The following is an 18803-nucleotide window of genomic DNA, read 5'->3' as shown; positions in this document are numbered from 1 at the left end:
CTCCCAGATCAGCTTTCTCAGGATCACACTGTGAGACAACGGCTGCATGTCGAATTGCCAGGACCTGTAAGCCAGGTTCCCCAGCCTCAGAAGGACGGCTGAAGCCACAGGAGTGAGGCTTTATTTTCAAATTTTTGTTTTCTTGTCCTTTACTAATGTTTTCTCAGCAAATAGAACAGCCATTCAGAAATCTTCCATCTACATCTGTCTATGAATGATTTTTCTGTCAAATTCCTGTTTAATCCAATGATGCCTCAGGTCCCACCACGATGACTGGTAACTGTTATCTTTAACGGTTATATGCAGGCTGACTGCTAATGGTTAGGGGCATGTCCAGACTTATGTTCATGACTCTGCCATTTGGCCATGCACCTCGAAAAATCCCTGGACTGTAGCAAGTCCAGCACAGGCAGATAAGCTCTACTTAACCACTGTGCATACCTTCGACCTGCTATCTCCCTTTGGAAAAACTCACTTTGCAGTGCGATTGCAGCCTAATTGCGTGCTGCTGTGGCATTGAGCCTCTCCCTACAACACCATGCATCTCTTCTGATCTTCCTGCCCACATTCACTTGTAAGCTGCAAGGGGCTTTGTTACTCCCTCATTGGCACTTAGCTCTGAATTTTCCTTACTCCCTACTGCAGACTGCCAAGCATATTCATACTTGCTCAAGACTTAGATCTCTCCCCACTTTGCCAGTTCCCTATGGACTTCTAACGAGCAGCTACTGGATCAGAGAGGCATGGCTGGGTCTACTCACAAAGCAGCTCCTGTGGAAAGAAAACAGAGAACGCCCCGATTTCAGCAGCAGCAGGTCGGACTTCATCTTCTCCAATGCCATTTCATGGCAGCCTTCTCAGTAAGTGATTCAGTGAACATGCTGCATGATCAGGAGTCTCTTTCTGTGGATTTCCTGAGAAATTCTTCTTCATCAGGGAACTTTGAGTTACTTAAAAAGTGAAGAACTACCAGAGAGCATAACTCTCTGCCCTAGGAAGTGCCACACACCATCTTACTTAGTTTTGAAGGGAGTTCTGGTGTAAAGCAGGGCGGAATTTCCTAGTGGATAGTTATGAGAAAGAAATCGGATGCAATCCCTGTGCAGTTGCCCAGCTTCAATTTAAGGTCACTGGTACACACACCACTTAATACCCCTTTGTGGTCTCCCTTTACCCTCACCATCTATGTCAGTGTGGGAAGCTGAGGGGAGCTTGAACTAAGCAGTGAAAATCTAGTTAGAGTTGCCTCAGCCACTCTTGACTCCTGCAACATGGTCCCATGGTACCTATATTTATAAACCACTTACGCAAATTGTTTGTGGGTTAAAATGAAGAGGTTCATCAAACCGGGATTAGCAATTTGCCTACAAGAAGCTTATTCCTTTCATGTTGCTTATGTTGACAGTCCCCAAAATCAAGTAGTATCAGTATCACTCTCTTTGAAGAAACTGTCCAGAAGGATGGGCAATCCTTTTGGGGGAGTTATGCTTGCAATTTCTGCAAAGAAAAATCAGCCAGGCCATCAGCAGCAGAGCGCAAACTTCCCATCCTGTTCTGAGCTTATGTGCCTTTCTGCGTGTTGGTACTCCAGGTGGGTAATGCTGCTGGCAAACAGCAGGGATTCTAGCATTCTGATAAGGTTATGCATGTGTGGGGAATTCAGTTAGGACCACGTCAATATTCGGTAAAGCCCTTCTGTTTGATCATCTGTTGTTAAGTCACTGTGTTCCTAACAATCCCCCGTGTATACTTACAGCAATACGTTCAAATGGCCCTTCAAGGAATTGCAAAATATTTATGTTCTTTATGAGTTGTCCTGGCTGATGAAAGAGGCTATTTAAACTCTGCCAGATGGAAAAAATATTGGCTTTTGAACATCAGAAAAACCTTTTAAAACAGAAAGTCTAGAATAATTAGTTCTCTCCATGATGTGATTTGTTGAATTCCCTGATTTTTCAGAACAAGGAGATGTGAGATAGCAAAAGGACAGAAGTTACAAATTGCTGTAAAGCAGACATAAAGGGAGAGGAATACATCTGTGCTTTCAGGAAAAAGCCAAACTCACAATAATTCTTGGGCTGTAAGTTCCCCTGCAAGGACCTGCAGGTTTGAAGTACCAGTCACGCCATTGCTTTGCAGGAGCACTTGTCACTGCAGCAGTGGGCAACAACGAAGTGTGCCATGAGGTGCCAAGACAGACGTGCAGTTACACGCTCTTTGTCACAAAGACTGTTCTTTGGGCATAGATAAGGGTAGGTGCACGCAGATACAGGGAGCAGTGAAATTGCTGTCAGAGGGCTCTTTTCAATGCGAGAGCATGGCTCATGATTGCCCTGCAAGCCTATAATATAGTTTGGGCTTGTGGAAGGCAGCTATTAGACAAGGCAAAAGCAAACTTGGCACAGATTGTACCCCCAAAAGTGTGTAAAGGAGAAAGGTTGACTGCCAGGGGTTCATATATGGGCATATAAGAATATGAGCCCTGCTGATGCGTAGGCGTATGGTGAGCATACAATGCCTGAGGACATCATCTTTAGAGAAGATAGCAGTAACTAGAGGATCAGAGGGAGGATGAAGATTTTCTGCTTCTAGGTTCCAGTCTGGTGATATTCCTCAGTATTGAGTGTAACGATCGCACCATGTCACTGCAGCTTAAAGACTCTGAAAAATCTTTTGCAGCTTAGCCCATTCACAAACAGAAGATGACTCATTTGACTTCCCACCAGCAATTTTCCGTGCTTCTGAAGTTTCCTGTCTAAGATAAGCTATGGAGCTGTGTTCTTACCAGAGCGATGACAGTTGCAACAGCATGTCTCAGAAAAGGGCAAACCACCATGGGAAGGGAGAAAAACACTTTTGAATCAGCACCAGAACTGGAAGATAGGTGGAATGACTCAAGGAAACCACTCCTTCTCCCTTCATCAGTGTGATTACTGCCAAGTAACTGGAATGATCCCTATTTAAGGAAACTCTTTAGCACCTTGCTATAGGACACATGACACATAATTATCAAAGAAGTGTGGCTTCTGAGCACCAGGGAAGATAGTCCCTTTTATTCCACAACAGCCTTACCAGTCGTGGAATAGCAATAAAGTCAGTGGGTCTTATGAGCCCTCTTGATAAGATATGAAGCTGATGCTCATCATACATAGGAAATGAATTGAGAGGCACTGATCTGATTCTCCTTAAAAATTGTTGATGTTGGAACTTTACCCGAGGACAGCAGTGGCAGAAGGTTTTATTCTTTTATCATGTCTTTCCTCCCTCTTCTTGAAAGGGGAATGATTTTTTTCCCATTTGTATGTGTAATTTATCTTAAGTACCAGAAAAGGTCAAAAACCCTCTGTATTTTGTAGCAGCTTCCCAGCCTGGAGTTATTTATCTGTCTTGCAATTGCTCTAAAACTACCCTACTTCTTTTTTTCTTTTCTTTTTTTTTTTCCCTTTTTTTTCTTTTTTTTCTTCTTTTTTCTTTTCTTTTTCTTTCTTTTTTTTTCCTTTCCTCTTCTTTCCTCTTCTTTCCTCTTCTTTCCTCTTCTTTCCTCTTCTTTCCTCTTCTTTCCTCTTCTTTTTAAATTAAAAAAAGGCAGGCAGGAGAAGGCTGAGTCTGTGTTAGTAGGACCTACTTGTCTCTTTGAGTATGGTGAGAGAATCTGCAGTAGCCCCTGGGACAAACCTGGCTCAGAAACACCTGAGCAATCTAGTACAAATTCCCCCAGTCAATGAAAGCAGAATTTAACCACATGACTGAGGGATGGTAAAGCACAGTTAAACATCCCTATTTGCTTCCTAAATTATCACAACTTTCTCTTATATCCAGAGAAATCTATTAAAAAAGACTAGAACCAACTCTGAAGTTAGTGTGTATGGCTCACATCCACATGTGACCATTCTTCAGAAGGCTCTTTAAGGTCATTTGGATTTGAGGGATTAAAAATCCTTCAGGAAAACAGATTGGTATCTCATTATCCAGCTTCTTTTTGTACCCACTGATCCTTTTCACCCCTTTATTCCTTTAAATATTAAAGGATCTCTTTCCTTATTGCTCAGCATTTCTTGATACAAAGGATTGGATCCAGGCGACAGTGCTCAGAGATGCCACCTGGGTAAATGGCTAAAATTTGAACTAATTATTAGAGCTGAACTAGGATCTTCAGATTAAACCAAGTCATCAAAAGTGGAGCCTTTTAGAGGGATCTGACAGTTTTAGTAAAACTTTTGCTAGGGCATTTCGTGAATTTGGGCAGAACTAGCTGGTGAGACATACTCATCCTCAAGTAACTGATAGCTTCCTGGATAGAGAGGAGCTTGCTGGGGTGTGGGAGAGCAAGTTGGACTAAAGATTTAATTACCTTTTCTCCTACATTTCAGCAAATATTCTCCTGAATATCAGCCACAAGATGTTCTGGAGCAGAGAGTCCCTCAACCTCTCCTGTGGGAACTGTCCTACTTTAATTATTTACATAAACAGGGAGAGAACACATTTCAGCAGGAGAAGAGAGAGGCCTAAATCAGAATTTGTGTGCTTGTGGTTTTAGAAGCTCATTTTGAAGTTGTAGGATTTGCAGAAATTTCCAGAGAGAGAAAAATATTTTGGGGAACTGGGAGTCTTGTTCTTGGGCTGAAGGGGCCTTGGAAAATAGGCCTGGGGGTTGATGAAGTGAGCTTGGCCCATTCTTTGTGGACACAGGAGGGGAAGAGAGTCTCCTAAGCATCTGAGGTGGCTTAGGTCAGCCTTGGAAAATTCTTTGGCATCCTAGATGAGGCTGACTCCTACAGGGCAGGGATTACGGACCCTGTCACAGTCAAATGCTTTGCAGCCACAGTCTTAGAGCTGCAGCACTGCAACGCTCAACCTGGGAGGTAAATAACTCCCAGTCTCCCAAAGTCAGCAGGAGTCTCTCAAATCAGCCTAAAAGGATGGTCTCCAATAGGAAATAAGTTGAAGAGTAACAGATGGAGTCTGCACAGGGAATCCTGCAACCTGATGGTTGCAGAGGACTGAAGTAGGCATCGAGCATACCCACTATTGATGCTGATACCACAGTGATATTATTAAACCTGCCTGCCAGATTGGATGGAAATGCTTGGTGAAGCCACACAGTCTGAATTTCCTTGGGAGTCAGGGGATGATCTTGGTGCAATCAGGCTTGCTTGCATGTTGTTCACATCTAGGCTGGATGATAAGGCTTCTTTCCTCTTTTCCCTGTGCTATTGGTAAAGATCTGTCCTATTGATAGGAGCAGAGAGAGGCATTGTCATAGTATATCAGTGTGATAGCAGGAAATAAGCATCTCTTGTAACTGAAGTGCAGCGTAAGAGATCTCTGTGATTGGCTTTAGACCTATGTCTGATTTATACTTCCCTGACGGTATGGCTGTCTTGGTTGTCCTTTGTCAATGTGGTTGGAGCTTTGGTAGAATGGAGGGATCTTACTTTACTGGTAGAAGGTGTGGAGCTGTGCTGAAGTGACAGGAGATGGTAGCCAGTGCATATTCTTTTTTCTCTGGCTATTCACCTGTCCTTTTTCAGCCAAGGCAAAGCTGACAGCATATAACAAACTTGCATCAGAATCCTGCTTCCCTTATTAGAGCTTGACTTTCAGTAAATTCTCTGAAAAAGGCAGGTGTGCTGAATCAAGGACAAAATGAGGGCAGTTTTTTAATAATCAGTGAATAATTCAAGCTTAAAGCTTTTCAGGTCCATCCCCAGGCACGTGTGAGTTCTCATCATAACGTTATTAAAAACTAGGAAACTCTCATTAGCCTGAAAGCTATCAGAGAGACAGGATTAAACACCAGAGAAGGGAGCTTCAGGTGGTATTTGAGTCATAGTCAAAAGCAGCAGAAGCTTTTATAAACCAGTTTTCAGCAGATCCTAAGTAGACAAGTAATACCTGTGTTTTCCTTAGTCAACAACTGCTTTTCAGTTGACTCTGTTGTAGAGGAGGAGATAGGTGTTTTGTTGCGTAAAAGCCTATGTGAGATTCTGTTAATGGCAGGGGACATGATGCTCCCAACAGACAAAAAGGACAGAAGGAAATGAACAAACAAACAAACAAACAACTACAGGGCATGAAAGAACGTTAGGAAAGTTTTATTTCCTGGTGCCTGAGCCAGACTTCACTGAAGCCGATGGAAAGATTTGCTTCATTGCGGCAGCCTTTGAATGTTGTTAGCTCTATGGGGGACAGGCTGTGTTTGTTTTGTGGTTTTTAACTGCCACGTATGTTTAGAAGAAGCTTATTAATAAAGACGTCCTGCATCCATAAATTATTCTCATACTTTCAGGTGGATGTCATTTTTTCTCTTGTTTCTGCCTGTAAGTATGGACAATTTTGACTGCATGCGGTTAATAAACTGCTATATTGCCTTCCAGATATGGCTTCTTTGCTGTGGCAAAATGAGATTTCTAGGTGTAGTTTGTGGATTAGTTAAAATTTATGAAGTATTTGGGATGTCCTTGGAATAAAGGCTGCTATAAAAATATAAAAGTCTTTTTCCATCATTAACCTTTCTAGCCTTGCTATCCTGAATAAGTCTTATAGCCCAACAAAAATGATTAGTGGAATAACTCTCATATGGATCTTTCAGCTCTCTCAGTCCATCCTATTCTTCCTATCTTATCTACGTGTGCAGGGGAATAGTATGAGGTGGCAAGTAATTTGAAACAGAAATCATCCCCCCCAGGGCAAGTTTTTAGTACATCATTTCAATTTTTTGAAAATGGTCTGGTTTTGCCACATCTGCCTCTGCAACTGTTCAGGTTTTCCCTTTAAAGTGATCCATCTAGCAAAAAAGATTAAATGTGAAGATATTTTAAGAGTGAATTTGAAAAAAAAAAAAAATTAAAAAAATCTCAGGCTTTTTGGGGCTAGTGTAAATGTGGGTATTTTGCACCATCTATTTTATTTTATTTGCTTTTTGCATCTGTCTTCCCAAACCAAAAGCCCTGTGTCCTTCCCTGTTATAAATAAGGATAATACCTTGGAGCTATGTTAGTTTGTACTATCTGGGGAATTCATCTCTAGTCGTACCATCATGGAGCCTTTGAGCCTTTGTGTGTGTGAATGCCTGAGAACAGATGCCCCCTTTCCATGAATGAAGATGGCAAGGAAAAACCCTGTCCTTTTCACCAGCTGCCTGTTGATAAATGAAAAGTGTCAGGAGTGTAAATGAACTGTCTAAGTGTGGTGATAGGCTTTAGAGACTGGAACCTTTTGCTTAGGAGTCCTGCCAACACTGCCAGACAGAAGGTCTCTCCCTGTTCCTACGAGTTCCTGTATTCTCTCTTCTCCTTGTATCTCCATCCGCAGTAACCTGCTGCTCACTAACATAGGAAACAAGGCTTGAGACTGAAATGCAGGATTTTCTTGGTTAGCTATGCAGGAAAAAACAGATGCTCTTGATGTCTGCCCCTCTATGCCTATGGGTTGGCCTGGTCACATTCGGCATGTCTGTAACACTGGAAAGGACGACCCTGTTAGGCAACAGCTGTTCTCAGCCACTGGTCTCGAAACAGCACCTGCTAGGAGAAGGCAGTTCCTCTTCACACCATCATGATAATATAAATGAATTGCAGTTGCTCACTCATTTGGTGGGAGAGTCATTATTTTAAATGTCACTAACAAGCCCAGACTTAATTATACTTGGTATTCCCAAAATGGTCATCTGTTGTGAGGCCACTCGCTGCCTACTTTGTCATCCTGCAGCTGCTGGCTCTACGTATAAGCGCTGGTTACAAGGAACTTCATGCTCAAAGAGGGTATTGCCATACTCCAGTGTTGGTACATAACCAATCAGTGATGCCACTCGGAATTCAGGTCTGAATGTGGTCCATCAAGATATCACGTTTGCAGCCACTGTGCCTCTCCACTGGTGGCCTGGCCAGTGAAGCTGAAATAGTGCTGTGAGTCCTGAGGTGCTATCAGCCAGCTGTCTCGTTTGACCCAGAGCTATCTACTCCATCGTCCCTGTTCTTGGCAACTCTCTGCATGCAGATTCCTGCATAGAGGCAGCTCTGTCCTTCCACCACAAGACAACAGAGGTGACTGACATGTTCCCACTAGCATCACAAGGGGAGCAAGACTGTGGCTATTAGTCCCTCCTTTCAGTGCTTTCCTTTTTTCTCACTCTTGGCTGGTCTCAGGGAGGTGGTGCAGACACTTCTTCTGCTTTACATGGCAGAAACGCCTGCAGTCCTGGGGAGGACCCGTAGGATTGGCAGTGCCCTGCCTGTTGTGGAAGAAAAAGAGATTGCATAGGAGAATGGGGGCATTTTAGACAGTTGCTTAAATTCATTTAAAGTTTTTTCCCTTCCTGCCTTTGGCTTGAGATGCTCCCAGAAAGCAGCCTCATTACTGAGCTCATTCAGCCTCACCTACAGTTTCTCAGCTGTGCCCTTTCCCCTGCAAGACGCAGGCCATCCCTGGCTCTGCTGAATGCGTGCTGCATGCAGGTTCGGGGCCCAGTGAAGTGGCCCCCCTCATTTATTATGTTGATCCCCACAGGCTAGTTATAGTCCCTAGAGTAGAAATTGTCATTTTTACATGGTAACTATACAATAGATCTCTTTCAAGCAAGCGATCCTAGCATGCCAACTCCACCAAGGTGAGACTGTGCTTTCAGGTGTGTTGCGAAGGCTGTATGTCCATTCTCTTTCAGGAATGTTATTTCCAGTGTATATGCCACGTGCAACAGCTGATCAGGAGTGCAGAGCTAGAGGTATGTTCCTCACTGACGCACTCAAGACTCTCTTATCTCTGCCAGCACTGGGCAGTTATACTGCCAGTTTAGTTTTTGTGAGGTAGTAAAAAAAAGTCCCTGTGCATTGGGTTAATTAATGGTTTATTCCAGATGCGTCCACGTACTAATTTCATCACATTGCCATGCTTCTCTTTCTACATACGTTTTTTGGCTACCCTAGCACAGCCTGCAAGCTTTGCCTAAGCAGATGTGCTGGTTTGTATCTGATGTCCTTATTCTGATATTCTGATAAGCATCATCTATGCTATATTGTCTAGGCCTCGTAGGAGCCAACTCATGCAAACACTGGAAAGATTCCCCTTGGGCTCTACAGACTTTGCTCTTAAAGTGCTCTGGGGTGTGTGTTAGACTCCTCAGGCACCAGTAAAAGCCGTTTGCATTCTCTAAGACACACCAAGGGGAATACTGTACAGTAGCTCAAATGGATACATGCCCTGTGTGGATGCCACCTCATTTTTAGCAAGGCTGCTAAGTGGAAGTGGCGGGGGGGTGGTTCAGCAGATGTTCAGTGCTGAACTCTCTGAGCCTTGGTTTGAAGACAAGAATTGAAGTAATTAGCATGTATTGTTTGAGGAATGTAATGTTGCCTCCGCTCATCTTGATTTTCATGGATCGGAGCACTACATGGTGCCCTTGGGAAGGCTCACTTAAAAAAAAAATTCCTAAGTGCCTTGAGTTATACTTCTGTGCACGGCCTGAATTGCCCCAATTGCGTCACCCAGCACAGTGCAGTACCTATTGCATTCAAGAACTTTCTCTTAGGATCTACAACTAATCTGCCCTTCACTTTATTTTGAAAGGGGCTCAGCCTGTTAGACGATCTCAGGTAACGTCTAGCATATGCCCATAGACCCAAAGCCCTCACACAATGCAGCACATTGATAGTGTTGTCCTCTAGAAGGCAGAAGACTCGGCTTCTTCCATTGTGGCCTTCCATTTAACCCCATGTTTCCCAGCTGCTAGGCTGCTCCCCTGCCCAGAGTAAAGCTTGGCAGGGAGCCCGAAGGCCTTGCCGAGCAACAAAGCCTAGTTCTTAGGGCACTTAGGGGAGGGAAGAGCGATGGGATGCAGTCCTTACTCCCAGGGCAGTTTGTACGTTTTAACCAGCAACTGTTTAGTGCAAAATGACACAGCTAAGGACGCTCAGAGGATCTTTCTGTATCCTAAATTAGTTGTTTCTTGGCGAGTTGAAATCCGGGTGTGGATTTGACAGCTGCCCAGAAATAGCACCCAAACTGTCATGTCCCATTTCTCCCTCACGTTTGGCTTCAGCCACGGATGTCTGAACTGCTGTTTCCACTTGACTCTGCAGATGCCAGCTGGGTCATTCGCAGCTCTTAGGCAGAGTCTCCAGAAGAAGCTGCAGCTGTGGGAGACTTGGCTCTCTATCCCGAGGTGCCGCTCAGTGGAAGCTGCAAGTACGTGCAGCCTCCGCCGAGGTTCCTGCCTGAAACGGGGACAGGTCTCTTGGTGGGCTGGTGATTAAGCTGCGCTTGCTATCCAAAATGCTGGATTTCAGACCGTGGAGGGACTGGCTGCCTCTGCGGGGTGGGAATAACTCACACCTTCAGGGACCTGACAGTGACAGAAAGATGAGGAAGAGCTATGCTCGGCAATGATAGCTGGACACTAGTCACAGGAGGTTTGCAAAGCTTAGGGAAGCCCTACTGGGCTGAGGTGTTGCAGGCTTTGCTGCTAGTAGTCCAGCCTCTCATGTACTCCGCAGGGTTTCCCATCCCAAACACTTTTCTGCCTCAGAGAAGCCATAACTAAACCCTGAGCTACCTTTCAGACTTCCATCTCACATAGGCTTAGCCTTTCCGTGACTGTTCATTTCTTTAAAGTTCCTTCTCCAGTCAGCTTAAGAGGCTCAGCTGCTTTCTTGTCACGTGTCAAGCTCAGACTCCACTACAGGTATGTGAAGTTTCCTGAAGGGATGGTAGGAGGACAATCGGTACGACGGTCAGGACCGGTGATTTCTGACCCATAACAGTTTATCTGCTAAGTCTGACAGGACAAGTATGTGACCCATCCCAGAGAAGTTTACTCCCTTCAAAAGAGAAAACTCCACTTGTTTGGCAAGCAGGAAAAAACCACCTAAAATCCTAAACTCTGAAGTCCTCTAAAAAAGAGTTCTGCTGGTGGAAACAATGGACAGTAACAGGCTTCTGTGAGTTTATTGTTCCAGGGTGAGGTTTTCAGTTGAGAATTACCCTGAAGAGCTGCAGTAGCTACATTTTTCTGTGTCTTCATATGTAATTGGAAAAAACCCACTTCATCTTGCTTGTGCTGTTTTATTTAAACTCACTTGGCTTAATCCCACTGCAGTCAGGTTTATTTGATGCTTCTCCATTAGCGAAGTACTGCTGGATTCTCCAGCACGATATGCTTTATGGCAAGGAGTGAAAAACACAGGAGCAGGCTGTAGAGTTAGTGGCATTCCCTGCCATTGCCCTTTTGCTCCTGTTGAGCATTGTGTTTTGCTGTGGAATAGTAACGAGTCTTCACTGACAAGAGGCGAGGACAAGCATGACTGAGGAAAGGGAAACCGCTTTGACTTCATCATTATCCTTAAGCTTCACAAACTGCCCTTTGCTGATTGATGGCCTTATGCCCACACATCTCTCTTCCTTTTCTGGCTCTTCCTTGCCTCGCTGATTCATTCTGGGTGAAGAAGCTCCCTTAAACAAAAGGCAAACATCTCAGCATTGCTTCCACATTGGGAAGTGCTATTTCAGTTGCTAGTGGATATGCTTAGAAAAGAAAGCCAACTCTTAAAAACACTATTTCTAGTTCAGGCAGTCTTACCTTGTGCTGTTCTGATGTTTCAGCTAATCTTCCGAAGAATCATACCCTGGTTTTGTTTTCCTATTAATATCTGGGGGGGAAGTCTTTATTAAGACATATGACTACTTGAGAACTAAACTCACGTGCATGCATACATCACAAGCCTAAACTGAGTCACTTTCTACACTGGCAGTATGTTGCCTAAGTTCCTGGAGAGGAAGAAAGAGAAATGCTACAAAATCTAGAGACAATTGTGCTGCATTTTTTTGGCTTTGGCTCAGGTTCAATGTTTGAGTAGACCATACTGAATAGAATTTAAAAAATTCAGCAGTATTCTTGTGAAAATGATCAGATAAGTCTGGTGAGAAAATCAAATGGATCAGCAAATTTTCTATGAATGCACAGAAACACAGGTGGAGAGGTAATGTGCTTATACGCTCAGGCAATACCTCTAGCAATGGAAACCAGGGATCTGGATGGAGGCAAAGAATTGCTCAGAAAGTAATTGTCCCCAGATTAAAAATTTCAAAAATACAGATTCATATAGCTGTATCTGAGGTTAAGTAGAATGCAGCACTGGTAAGAACTGAAATAAAAGTCCTTGGGGTGTATTAGGTAAAGAACAGTCTATGCCTGCAAGTAATTTTAGCAGCTAAATGGCTCTGCTTATTCTCTGGTACCTAATGATAATGATGTCTTCAATTTCACACATTGATTTTTAAACAATGCATGTCAAAATAAAGTGAGTTCCATAGTCAAATTAGCACGGTCACAGGTTTGCCTCCTTCTCCACACCTCATTGGAAACTCCACACTGTTGGAGCAAGCTAATTCCCTTATCCTCAAGGTGACTGTCGGAGTGGGGCTTTGATTGTTCTGCCCAGGCCATATGCATGAAGGACCAGCTGGTCGTCAGCCATAACAACTGTAATGCGGCACAGCCCATCCTCTAGCAACTGCTCCAGTCGTGCTCCCTGAAAATCTCTGGAAACCTCTAAGCACTGCATTTCCATTGTCAATAACAGACATCTTGCCAAATAATCTCCTTAGTGGATTACAGACAAACACCCTCTTAGTTTTTGCAGTAATTAGTATTAAATTAAGTGTAGTTTTAGGCAGAAAGAGGGCGGAAGGAAGAGCAAAGGAATTTAGTATTGGCAGAAGGTGCAGTATGGACAACCCTGGAACCACTAATCCATGTAAATTGTGGGACAAGGTCTGTGGGGTAGAGTTTCCTCCCTGCCTGTCTTGCTCCATGGGAGACAGCGCTGCTAGGGAAGGAGAATTCGGGTGTTAACGACTACTGTACCTGCCACAGACTTCAGGCTCTAGTATACTGGTGTAGGGCCACACAGGCAGTGTATTTACTAAAGACAGGCTCTTGAGGCACCCCAGCTGATCAGTTCCACGTGCCTCTTCTGTGTGTGGTAAGGGAAATGGTAAAATACAAAGGGAAACTTTCTTTCTGTGGCCTAAGCCAGATACAGCTACTAAAATCTGGCACCTCTATGTATGTGTGGTCAAATGCTACAGAAGGAGGGAGCTGCTGTATGCAGCAGGTTGTTTCATTGTGCTGAATATGAGATGACCTTGGAAAACAATACCTGTGTTAGCAGAGTGTAACCCAAATCAGTGCTAGGAACATCTGTAATGAAACACAGGCCTAGTGAGAAGCTAGTATTTTTCTGTTTGTTGCTTGCTTTCCCACATTTAAGAAATACCATATGAGGAGAAATTAAAGGGTGATGTGCTAGGATAGGAAAAGGACCCCCAGATACTGTAACTTGACTGATGCAGCGTGTCAGCCCAAGGAAGAAAAGTGAGCAGCAAGAACATCTTCTCAGGCATCTCCATCCACCTAGTCAGGCTCAGCTTCTGGGCTCCTTAGGGTCTGGCCAGCAACAGCCTACATATTTTTCCAAAATTTTTGAGCTACTTGGAAAATGAGTGTCATTGTCTTGGTTGAGAAGTGCCAGCAGGCCTGTCCTTTTACCCATGGACTGCCTGGAGAACAGAGTGGCCAAAGCCGCCGAGGGCCATGAACCGTTTTCCCCAGTCTCTGCTATGATGCCGACAAGGGCTATGGCTGGCAGGGCTCTCCGTGCGTGTCGAGCAGTTGTGTAGCCATTGGCATTTATAGCTGTTTCTGACTGCAGAAGATGGTCCCTACGTTTCAAACAGCTCTCTTCTGAGCAACAGGGAATTCACCCTGCTGAGGTGGTGGTGAGGACGGGGATGACGTTGCCACCACACAGGTGTTTTGGTACTATTAACCATGCTCCTTTTCGGTTTGCTCCACAGATACTATGTGGGAAAGAGATCCCCCGCTGGGTGAACCGCCTGGCCTACTTCAGCTCGTGCATCCCCTTCCTCCAGAGCTGTCTCCCCAAGGAGTGGCTGACCCCAGCAGCCCTGCAGAGCCACATCAGCCTCGGCCTCCACAAGGAGGAGCAGGGGGACACAACGGATGAGGAGTCCCCCTCCACCTCCGCAGCCCCCTCAGCCTCAGGCACATCGCGAACCTGTAGACATACCCGGGTCTAAACTGTGCCCAGCATGCCCTCAAATAACATCCCCCTCTCTCTTGTACGATTTATTTCTCACACCCTTTCACACACCTTGGTTTCTCTCTTCTTCAGCGGACAACACAGGGGAGGGAAGACCATTTTTACTAAGGAGGTGAAGCTTCAGTCCCTTTTCCAAGGGCTGCCACTACAGTTGTTCAGCAAAATGACCGTGAACCCCAACGCTGAGCTGAGGAGTGTGGCGACTAAACTGGATTCTCCTCCCAGGGCCCCCATGCTCCTTGATCCATGGAGAACTGCTGGCTCTCTCGGGCATGAGAGCATATGTACGGGCAGGGGGGCTCCATACTGTGATGTTCCTTCTCTGGAACTGTTTTATCTTTTTATCTCTTCCCCCACCCATGTGAGCCCAGCAGCCTCCTCTCTATTTTGGCTGGGTTTGCCATTCCCCTGTGACAAATCTCCTGCCCACACCCAGTGAAGGAAGCAGAGCCAGAACTCAACCTTCTCATCTCTTAGACCAGCAACAAGCTCCACTCAGCCCCATCCCTTTTGTAATTATCAGGTTTCTAACTCATGTGAAGGACAAATGAAAGGTGCTGCTGTTCTACAACCGCCAGTTTTCAGTACTCAAATTTAAGAGCTCAAATGACTGTCCTGCTCTTGAAAATAATAACAAAGAACCTAGAAAATGAATGTGTTACCGTGGCTTTTCTTTGGGATCAAAAAGAGGATGGGGCTAGTGCTTAGAGGCAGCTACTAAGTAGGTGCAGAGATGACTGTTGACCGTATTGGTGCTTTTTGGCACAGACCCTTCTCAGTCCCCCTAATTGTAGGCAGCGTTCCTGGGTTTCCTTTTTCCCCCCAGATTCCCCGAGGAATCTCTCTCCTAGGTGACATTTGCTGGCTGTTTTTGGGAGAATGGTCCTTTTGAGCACAAGGAGGAGGGGAGAGAATCTGTTGGGAAAGTCAGTATTTCCTTCAGCTTTTCCTCATGTACTCACAGACCTAAAACGTGGCTCCAGAGTCACCCGCCCCAGCCTATTTTTGAGCCAACCCAAGAAGGTAAAAAATAAGTGATGAACCCAAAGAATGTCAACATGTTTCCTCCTCCTCCCTTTTTGGAGGTGGAGGGGGAAACTTAGGGCCACATCTGGAAAGCATGGATGACCCTTCCAATGCATGGGCCACCATGGTGCCTTCCGTTGTGCGCACTATTTCAGTGGCATGAAAAATGGGCATAGCTGGCTCGCTGGCCTCTCCAGGCTGGGTCTTGACAAAAATCTGGTTCTTGGATGTATTTATGCTCATTCTGACAGCTGATGAGAAAGCAGAGGAGGAGGAAAGGACAAGTACACCAACTCTTCCACTCAATTACCTCACTAGGAGTTCTAGTCAGAAGAGGTAGGAGAGAATTAAAGGGAAAATCCAGGCCCCCTCTCTTCCTTGCGACTCCTCTTGGCTACACAAAGGAGGATGAAAACGGAACAGACACAGTGTTGAGAAGGGGTTGCCATTTTAGAAATGCAGTTCTCAAGCAGCTACCACCAAGTCGGGACTTCCACCCTCCACCCACAAAGAACTACAAGCAGCCCTTAAGATGGCTGGTAGTTTCCTTTTATTGGTCGCAATAGCATGCTAAGTCCAACCAGCTGTTTCTTTAGCTCAGGTATACAGAAGCGTGTGCATTCAGGGCTGAAGGTCTTGGCTATGATGTACATCATGTCTGCACAGACAGCGCTTAATGGTTTGTTACATGTGCACGCTCTTAGTGAAGCAGGAGCCTTTGGAGAGATCTATTGGATGGAAATAAAACTCAAAGGATGGCCTCATTCCACCGCCTCCTGAAGTGATGCATGTTTGGGCAACAAAACCTTTACAAAACGCCTCTCATTTTCATCCTCTGAACAAATTGCTGCAAGTTCTGTACTGAACTAAAGTCACGTTCCTTATTAACCTTGGCCACTCACAGCCAATACTGCATTGTGAGCAATTCTGCAGCTCCTGGTATCCAGTCCAGCACCGATCTTGATTACCCTGTCTTGTCCAGGGATGTTTAATAAGATTTCCATCCTGTTCTCCATCCCACTGCCCAGAAACCACGTTACACAATGTACTGTTGCACTCCCTATTCCCCTGCAGTCATGGTCATTGCAGCCTAAACCAGCAGCGCAAGCTTCATTTGCCTGAAGTTCCCAGGGCGCCTGCCAATAGCCAGCAGCACGTTATGTGCAGTGAATTTTAAAATCTCTTTTTAAGTCCTTCTCTGGAGGAAAGTGAGAAGAGGCTTTCTCAGAGCTTTTGTCTAGGCCAGGGAAACTGCAGTCAGAAACACCTAGTTCCTGATGTGACAAAAGCCAGCCAGCCATCAGCCTTGTGTTTCCGCTCTGCACCTGAACTCCAGATAAAGCACCATGTATACATCTAGGAGAGAACTAGGGCTCCAGAGGCACGTTTCACATGGAAAAACCCTCTCACAGTATTTCACAAAGTAAAAAATGCTTAACTGGCTGTATGGTAACCCGGACAAGAAAGCTACATTCAGCCTCCTTGAGGATATGAATATGTGCTTGAAGTATTGTGAATAACACTTGGGGCAAGCTGTCAATGTCACAAAAACCAGATGTTTGTTTATCTACTTTTATGTTTGTCCATCTATTTATGACAGTATGGGTCACATCAAGAAAGCATCAAACCTCTGTTGTAAATCAAAACCAGAATATATTCCAATCTTCAAAAGCGTTTCTCCCCACCCCTCTCTGTTCAAGGCAACCAACCAATAATGACAAGAACAAAGGGACACTGTGGAAATAAAATATATATTGATGATAGCTTTACCTATGTAATTGAACAGCATTTTAGATTATTAAACACAAAGACATTTTAAAAGTCTAATTTACTGTTCATCTCTGGCACAGCATGTTTATTTTAGGCACTTTTCTTATCCCTCCAATTGTCACAAAATTATTGTTATTATGTAATTCTACCATATTTGTATTAGCTACGCATTTGCTTTCTCTTGTTATTTTAGAGCATAACACCATCAGAAAATTTTAGATACCAACAGTTATCAATGAAAACAAAAGAACAGCTTATGAATCTTAAAAAGAGCAGCCCATGACACCAGCACAAACTCCTAACCCTTCTTCTTACTGCCAGGACTTTTGGTGCCCTTTTAAAAGTTGGAACGAGAGGGCACCAACTCTTCAAATGGGCATCAGCAGCTGTGGGTTACCTCTCTAGCAGAGAGCTAATAGTACTCAGGTGGGACAGTAAGGCTGAAGGTGAGGTTAGCCTGATGCTGGAATATTAGAGTTACAATACAAACTGTTTCTGGGGAAAGTTAGGGTGAGAGGAAAGAGATAAGTAATAACCTCTCTTCTCAGCATGTCTGTATCTATAATAGTAACTCTCTTAATTTCAGGAGATTATGCTTACTGAATTTTTTTTTGTCAGTGTGCTTCCTCTTCCCAAGTCTGTGATTTGAGGCCTATATCTCTCAAACTCTTACAAAGTTTGAAAAGGGACAGCTGTGCTTTCAGAGGCCCTGGGTGAGCTGGTCCCCCAGCACTGAGCCTGTGCTCTGTGATGAGTTCATCCCAGTCCCAGCACAGCGCAGGAATGGACAGACCTGTTCTCTTGCTCTCATCGCTCCCAGCTGAGAGTTCGCATTTCTGGAATTCAGACCCATGTTGCCTTCGTTACTGAGGTACTCAAGAAGCAGTCATTTCCTGTTATGTTACTTTCTTTATTCTTCAGTTCTGTTTATTTGTCTCTAGGCTGGGGAAGGTCTCAGAACAAGTTAGTGGCAATAATGTTAGCTTATCTTCTTATTATATGTGTTTGACTTTCTTCTCATTTTAGTTTGTATATATGTGGCGGCTTACTGACATGTAGAAAACTACGTAAAGTACCTCCACCAATTCCTTGATGTGATTAATGGAGAAGACCAAAGGAAGTAATCATCAGTGTTTCATTTTCAAATGGTTTTAAATTACTCTTTGAGTTGAGGCAGCAGGTGCCCTGTTCCACTTTGCCCCTGCTGTGCTCGCCATCAGGCAATGATTTGGGTTGTGGAAAGGCTGTGCAGTGACTCAGGATGTATTTAAGAGAGGAACTTTATGATGCCAGCTCCACTCTACCATTGCCACAAGCTATCAGAACATGGCGGAGCCTTTGGCTGCAGTAATATGTGAAAACATCATAGCCTGTGCCTGGAGAATACGTGCTCTTATCTCCAACATGTCAGCGCTCCACCATTGTGCATGTGGCTCTAGCCAAGAGGTGTTTGAGTGGATGACAGGGCACATTTAATTACTACTAGCAATGAATAACTAATGGCTCTAAATCTCAGAGTAAGACTGTCCATTAGTGTGGTTGCAGCCAGCTTTGTTTTGAAAAGGCTGCAGAAGTTTATGGGGATCCAATGGGATTGGGATAAGGAATAACAAGTCAGGAAAACAGGCAGTATGATCATGGCAATCTTTTCTGCTTAGGAAACTGGGCTACAGAATGAAAGACATGGCTAGTGGCCAGATCTTGACAACTGCTTTAATCAATGTGCTTTGATGGAAAGTTCAAAATTACACAAGGCGGCCCTCAGTAAAGATGTGTGTTCACCCACAAAAAAGCTGGTGGGGACTGCATGTGCGGCTTAAGTGTTGAGCTGGCTTGTCTCTTGTTAGAAGTAAAGATTCAGCTGGCTAAGTTCTGGTCATCCACCGGGTG

General features: G+C 44.5%; 1 protein-coding gene across 2 annotated transcripts in view; it reads left to right on the top strand.

Annotated features, from left to right (window-relative positions):
• The window catches only part of LOC115353569 (deubiquitinase DESI2-like), a 69383-nt gene extending 52413 nt beyond the window's left edge, over nucleotides 1-16970 (top strand). For both annotated transcript variants that reach the window (XM_030043179.2, XM_030043169.2), the window contains exon 5: nucleotides 13852-16970. In XM_030043179.2, coding sequence (XP_029899039.1) covers nucleotides 13852-14094 — 243 coding nt within the window. In that variant the 3' untranslated portion in view covers nucleotides 14095-16970. The remainder of the gene's footprint in view (nucleotides 1-13851) is intronic.
• The last annotated feature ends 1833 nt before the right edge of the window (nucleotides 16971-18803 follow it).

Source organism: Aquila chrysaetos, chromosome 2 (assembly GCF_900496995.4).
Source record: "Aquila chrysaetos chrysaetos chromosome 2, bAquChr1.4, whole genome shotgun sequence".
In the NCBI taxonomy this organism is placed as follows: Eukaryota; Metazoa; Chordata; class Aves; order Accipitriformes; family Accipitridae; genus Aquila; species Aquila chrysaetos.
Note: the sequence above shows the minus strand (reverse complement) of the source record. Positions and strands in the feature narration are given on the sequence as shown.